Source organism: Octopus bimaculoides, chromosome 2 (assembly GCF_046866305.1).
Source record: "Octopus bimaculoides isolate indiv1 chromosome 2, ASM4686630v1, whole genome shotgun sequence".
In the NCBI taxonomy this organism is placed as follows: Eukaryota; Metazoa; Mollusca; class Cephalopoda; order Octopoda; family Octopodidae; genus Octopus; species Octopus bimaculoides.
This window is the reverse complement of record NC_142929.1, coordinates 112036538-112044037: the sequence shown is the minus strand read 5'-3', so window position 1 is coordinate 112044037 and position 7500 is coordinate 112036538. Positions and strand designations below refer to the sequence as shown.

Sequence of the window (7500 nt, the reverse complement as noted above, 5' to 3'; positions counted from 1 at the left end):
CCTGAGCATCTATGTCTGACTGTCCAAGTAAGGGGCCTTATAACTTAACTAGCACAGGACCTCATTTGTCCTAAATCCGGCAATGTGTGTGTGTGTGTATATATATATATATATATATATATATATATATATATATATATATATATGTATATATATGCATGTATGTATGTATGCATGCATGTATATTTGTTTATTTATTTATTATTATATCTGCATATAATGGGACTGCCACAATTGGAACGCATTCTGCAACATAGTTATGTTTGTTCGAGACTAAACCAGACCAAAACAATAAAAACAATATCGGACATCCTTATGCAGCTCATTTTTTCAGTGGCCTTATTTATTTATTTATTTTTGCTTCTCCTAATAATGTTTTGACTTTATTTGCAAATGTTGGCCTTGCACCCTCTGCTACTACTTCTCGTGATGATATTGCTTCATTCTATTTTGTTCCGAATATTATTTTAAATATTTTATATCTGGCGCATTGTTTTCTTCAAATGTCACCATATGTTGCCAAATTTCATGCTGAGTTCTCTTCTTCTTTTCGTTTATCCTTTAAAAATGAATATTGTTCCAAAATGTTAATATTAAATAAGTAATGTTGATATGAAACAACTAAAATAGCTGTAGTTAGCAGAACAGGTAGAGTACACCTCACAAATGCATAGGGGTTTTATACAAGAATTTGGTGAGTTTATGAAAGATTAGTTGTCATTACATGCTTCCATTTTTACAATCCAAAGCGGGAACCGGTAAATGATATATCAGTTACTTGAAATAGCAGCCACATAACTTTCAAATCACATTCTATCGTCTTGAAAAAACAAGAGACACACCCGAATACTAATATGTGACAATGTTATAAAATCAATATTAAACGACGCTGGAGTAATAGACAAAATGTCGTCCAGCAATAATTAAGTAAGTACTTTAATTTCTAAGTTTATATCTTTCTAAGATCGATAAAATAGTCGGTAGATCCAATCTACTACCAAAAGGATCAAAGGTCCTTTCCGAGCCATAAGCTCATAGGGCTGGTTTCCCAGATTCTGTGGCGTTTATACTCTCCCTTGGACAGGACTCCAATTCGTCGCAGGGTTACTCATTTTTGCCAGCTGAGTGAACTGGAGCAACATGAAATGAAGTGTTTTGCTCAAGAACACAAAGCATCGCAGTATTTAGAATTTGTTGAAGACACTCATAGTTCAAATCCTACCAGGACAAACTGAGTTTTTCATCTTTAATGGGTGATAAAATCAATAAAACTAGTAATACACCAGCACCAAGTCAAACGATTACTGCCTAACCAATTCCCTTTTTTAAAAAAAATTGGCTTTGTACATCTAGATGTCAAATAAAAGGTTTGGAATATAGACCCGAGAAAATTCAAAGTGGATGAAGCCAACTTAATGAAGAATAGAATATGAATGTCGGCGATTTGCCAGAAAATGTACAGATAGATGTAGCACCGAGAGTAGCGGGACATTCAGATGAAAATAACAATAAATCAATGTATAGTGTTTACTGTATTGTTGAATAATAATAATAATAATAATAATAATAATAATAATAATAATAATAATAATAATAATAATAATAATAATAATAATAATAATAATAATAATAATAATAATAATAATAATAATAATAATAATAATAATAATAATAATAATAATAATAATAATAATGGTTTCTAACATTGGCACAAGGCCACGCACTTTGGAGAAGAAGTGTAGCCGACCTAATCGACCTCATTATTTGACTATGTAAGAACGAAAGACTATGTTGACTTTGGCGGGATTTGAACTACGAGCTAAATATCGCAAGGCATTTCATTTGGCGATCTACCCATTCCGATACACATGCCTAATTTTGATAATAATTATTTCTATCTAGACACAAGGCCATAAATTTTGACGGTTGTGTGGAGTGTATAATCAAATATGGATAAATTCTGGAATCCGTAGAAACTAGGGAGGGACCGGCACCAACAGTGATAGTAAGAAGTTTGTTGAGTGCCAATAAATTTGTTTTCCGTGGGGGTGTGGAAAAATCTGCCGTTTCGTGCTTTAGCACTTCAACTAAGTGTAGTGCTCAAATGATAGCCGGCAATTTTTTCAATACTCTTCACAATAAATGGCAAATACCCAGCATATTTTCCTGTATGTACTTACTATATTCTATTTAATCATCCTCAGTGCTTGACTGGTACTTATTTTATCTAAAACAAAATGGAGATGCACATACATACATATATACATACATACGTATATACATACATACATGCATGCATAGATTCATTTTTATATTATGTGTGCGTATGTGTATACATATATAAACATATGTGTACATATACATATGGATATATATATATATATATATATATATATATATATATATATATATATATATATATATATATATATACATCCTGTTGTGTCAGGGGAGAGCCACTCTGTTAGCTCCTTACAATTTAACACACTCACCGGTAAAATTTCCGTGTTAAATTATAAGGCACCAAAAGAGAATGACTCTCCCCAATCACAACACAATATGCTTCAACACACGAACGCACATAAAGAATCTTGCAAACCAAATCCAAAAACGAATTGTATACACACACTTATGCATATAAGATATATGCATAAGTATATAGGATATAAGATATAAGATATCTGGTGGGATGTATGTATGTAGCGTGTAGTGGTTTCACACTTGTTTGAATTCGAATACTCTTAGATATATGGGAATAGCATTCTTTATTCACAGCTGAGCTTGTGTGAGTCATTATTCGCAGTTTCTCGGTCCTAGTCTTCAAGTGATTAATACATACGTTTGTGCGCATGCGTGTATATGTCGTAACTCATATGTGTCTACAGATATTCTTATTTTAGTATGTGCGTGTGTATCGTACAGAAATAGAGATTTAAATCGGGACAGGCACCATATAAGCAATCTTATACAATCAAAATCTGACTAACCACATCAAATGATGAGGGACATTCAAAATCGTTTAAAAAAAAGCAATTAAACTATATATTTTTCCAGAGTTCGCTTCATTGGATTTCATATGTCATTCAGAGTATATAATCATGACATAATAAAGAAGAATGGAATACTTTACATCTTCAAAAGTTATTTATTAAAGTATTTTCTTTCTATACCATTCCGAAACGTGTTTCTACTGGATAAGGGTCCTTATGTCCTTTGATATAGCACAAATATGCATTTAAATCAATTGCAACGCATTCATATCTAGAGGTTGACAATCCAATGCAGCTTTATTCGAAGTGTCACCCATACAGGTGCGTGAAGCGAACTGAAGATCCGAGTATTAAATATGCGTTCTTAAAGTATACTTTTGATAAAGAAACATGAACTATCGAGGTAAAGGGTATTGAAGATGGTGAAATTTGATATATCCATAGTTCTGATATCCTTTAAACTTAGAATGACCTTTTTAGACATTAAGGGAACAGATTAGTTTATTGCACTTGTAAAGGGTGTCTTAAGTAGGTCATGATATAGTCACACAACGGATTGCTCATATTAAAGTTGTAATATAATACGTATAAGGTAAATGGGTAGATTTAAAGGAAAACGAAACAGAAAAATATATTAATATTGCTTCACTTCGGTAATTTAACTTGTCCATAGCAACAAAATTCTATATTTTTTTAATATTAGAAGCCCAATATTAACTGATTTGAGTAAAATAAAGTAAAACTCTAGCATTATTTTTCGTTTAGTAGAAGAAAACAATACTAATGTGAGGTTATCCGAGGAGTTGGAATTGTAGACAATTGTAAATTAGATAAAATTTATATTAGTTAAATTTATAAGTATTGGACTAGGTTAACTTATGTTCCCTTTACATAGGTTCATTTTCTACAGATTTTAAATAAAGATTATGTAACCATCTTTCTTCTTTCAAAAGCAGAGAAAATGAACGAAAGGGACACTAAATACGACATTAAATGGTCAATTATTGGTAGTGTGTCACCATATACGAACAGGAATCGGAAATGGGATCTAAATACAAGTTATTAAACTGAGGAAATTTATTAGAGATAAAGTGTGTACATTCATACAGAAAAGTTACTTATTAAATATTTTCCAAATAAGTCATTTTCATTTGAGCTCACTTAGCTAGAAGGACACATAAATTTACCTAGTGAAATACACACGAGTTTATTCTCATCATGTGTAAAGTGTTCATTCCAAGTTTAAAAGATACCAGAACTACGAATGTATCAATTTTCACCACTCCAATGTCCTCTACGCTGATATTTCCTGTTCCCTCCCCAAAAGTACATTTTAAGAACTTTTGGCTAATACTTGAATCTTCAGTTCGCTTCATCGACCTATATGAGTAATATCTCACATAAAGCAGCATAGGATTGTCAACCTTTAAATTTGAATGTGTTGCAATTGATTTAATATAAATCAACTAAATGCACATTTGTGCTATATCAGAGGACACAAGAACCCTTATCCAACAGAAACACGTGTTAGAATGGATTATGAAGAAAATATTTTAATAAATAAATTTGAAGATTATTATTGCAGCCTTGATTTTCTACATTAGCGTAAAGCTACATATATAAAAGGTAGTCATGGGAATTTAGCCAGTGTATAGCTGGTAATTACAAATGTGCTACGTCAAGTCCTGTGTAAATCAGTAAAACTAAATACTGTAAATTTTGTCAGACGCTCTGCCTTTCTACCATGCCATCTACGCAGTTTTAAAAAGTGTCGAGCAAAACATCTTGTAGTTTGTTTCGGTTCTTTAACTACTAAATTCAAATTCTATCAAGGTTGATTTTCGCCTTAGGGTCGATAAAATAAGTACCAGTTAAGCCGAGGTAATCGATTAGCCCCCTTCGCTTCGACTAGCCTTGTACCTACAGTATCGAAGAATCGCTAGCGCGTTGGACGAAATACATAGCAGCATTGTGTTCGTCTTTACGTTTTTAGCTCAATTTCTACCAAGGTCGACTTTGCCTTTCATTCTTTTGGGGTCGATAAAATTAGTACTAGTTATGTCCTGGAATTATTATTTATTTTTATTATTATTATTATTATTATCATTATTATCATTATTATTATTATTATTATTATTATTATTATTATTATTATTATTATTATTATTATTATTATTTATATGAGGACAGTTTTGAGTTCGAATTCTGCGCAGATTGATTTTTTTTTTTTTCTTTCAACCTTTCGGGGACAAATGATTCTGATTGCCTCCGCTCCGAAAATTTGTAAAATTGTACCCATGCTAGAAGTCATAATTTACAGAACATTGGACATTCAGTAAATGGACCTGACATTTTATTCCTCGAGTCTTTACACAAGATTTCCTGTACATACGCCACTTATAACAACGCGTATATCACATTTCTTCACCGAATTCATTCGCTCTTACTCTTCTCATACATGTCTTAACTTTCCCCACCAAAGAACTCGGTTGCTTTATGAATGTTCTCTTAATATATCAAATGCTTCGTCACCAATATTCTACAGCGCATTTGAAAGAAAAACGTCTGCTTGATTGGCACTCACGTTTATGGCTTTTCTTTATCAAGTCATTGCTTCATCTTGTTGCTTCTACCATTACGATAATGGATTTGTCTTCTCAGAAGATTTAGATTTCACCCTCCTGTAACTGCTGCAACTAATCACTTTTCATCCTTATATTCCCATTATATTAATTACTATGATCCCTGCCCTTTCACCTTATATGCTAAAACATTTGGTACTTCGAATTCCTCTATTTTCGTTTTTATAATTACGTTTGATATTCTAAAAACCGTGTGCTTATTGTTGCTGTTGCTTATTTCTTTTTTTTTTATATATTTGTTTTGCTTTTTGTTGCTTTTTGATAGTATGTTTTTTGTTTTTGTTTTTGTTTTGTTTGTTTTTTTCTTCGTCGTTTTGTATTTCTTTTACTGATCAATTCCTTATAATTTTTCTTTCTCTTAGCAATCCCAAAATGTGCAGGCTGCAGTGAACAGATTCTTGATAGATTTATTTTAAAAGTACTCGACCGGTCATGGCATTCGAAATGTTTGAAATGTACTGATTGCCGCGCACAACTTACAGACAAGTGTTTTTCAAAAAATGATGAAGTATTTTGTAAAGATGATTTCTTCAGGTAAGTTTCTCATATCAATCTTCTTCTTCCTCGGTAATTATTATCACGTAAACTTAAAAACATTTCTGCTGTTTTGAACACTTCTAATTCAGCTAAAATCTTATCAAAAATAAGTATCGAAAAGCAAGGACTTTAATAAAGATGTTTTTTTTATTTTTTCATAAAAATTCTAAATGGTAAACTGACATCTCTTTTGTTTTCCCTTATCTTATATTTTAACTGCAATCTGTTTTTCTTTAATGAGAGATGGATTGAACATTTTAAGGTAGTTCTGTTGAGTGGCATTATTGATTTGAATTTTTCAATTAATGTTATTAGTGAAATGATTGCTTGTTTAGCCGACAGGATCATCAACAACAAATCAATAACCAATCACTTTTCTACAAATTGAGGAAGAAATACCTGATGAAAACTGTCAATTTATACTCACACAACATTAATGATAATGATGATATATTCTTTTATTTTCCAATCCATTCATCTATACATACATTCTTCAAACATATATGAATTTCATCATCATTAGAAATTTATACGAATAATTATAAATATATTTCTATATCTTTTCGTTGTGTTCTTCCGGTTATTTTGGTTATATCGTGTTATAAAATTTAATAACATATGATCTAAGTAGACTCTACTGAGATTTGAAATAAAGATCATTCGGCTTGGACTATAGCTTGTAACATGTAGAATATCAACCACATCAATAAACTTACCACAACTTAGGATCTAGCTAAAATAAAAATAAAATTACTCAGTAAAATATATTTAGATTGAAGCACATTAGTTTACATAACTGTAATTGAATTGCTAGTTATACTATATATATATATATATATATATATATATATATATATAAACAAAAATAAAATAATCAAACGAGTTGAATATATATATATACAATTCGTCACTTTACAATTATAGTGCTCCCTATACAGTTGTAGCATACCGTTCTTTTTTTCATTAATGCTTTTGATATCAGGAAAATGGTAACAATGGAAGATGGATATGAGTTGACCATGGTACTGTTCTATATCAGCATTAGGGTAAAGTTAACGCAAACTCTTCGAGAAAGTCGTGTCAAGAGTATCCATTCTTTCATTGAAATTTATCGGTCAGCAATTGCTTAAAGTATGAAGGTGCATCTTTAGAAATACCCGTCTCATGAATGCAAGGAATACATTGGCACACATCTGGTATCTACAAAAATGCAGAACAATGAATTTGATTTTTAAAATTGATCTAAATTTATTTTCAAAAAGTTACTTGGTAAATATGCTATATTCTAAAACCCTTTATTTATTCCAATTTCGGGGTTGATAAAATAAGTA

General features: G+C 31.1%; 1 protein-coding gene across 1 annotated transcript in view; it reads left to right on the top strand.

The window, feature by feature from the left end:
- LOC106884307 (LIM/homeobox protein Lhx3) overlaps positions 1-7500 on the top strand; it is a 172482-nt gene that overhangs the window by 114300 nt on the left and 50682 nt on the right. The window contains exon 2 of the mRNA XM_052978610.2: positions 5995-6166. Coding sequence (XP_052834570.1) covers positions 5995-6166 — 172 coding nt within the window. The remainder of the gene's footprint in view (positions 1-5994; positions 6167-7500) is intronic.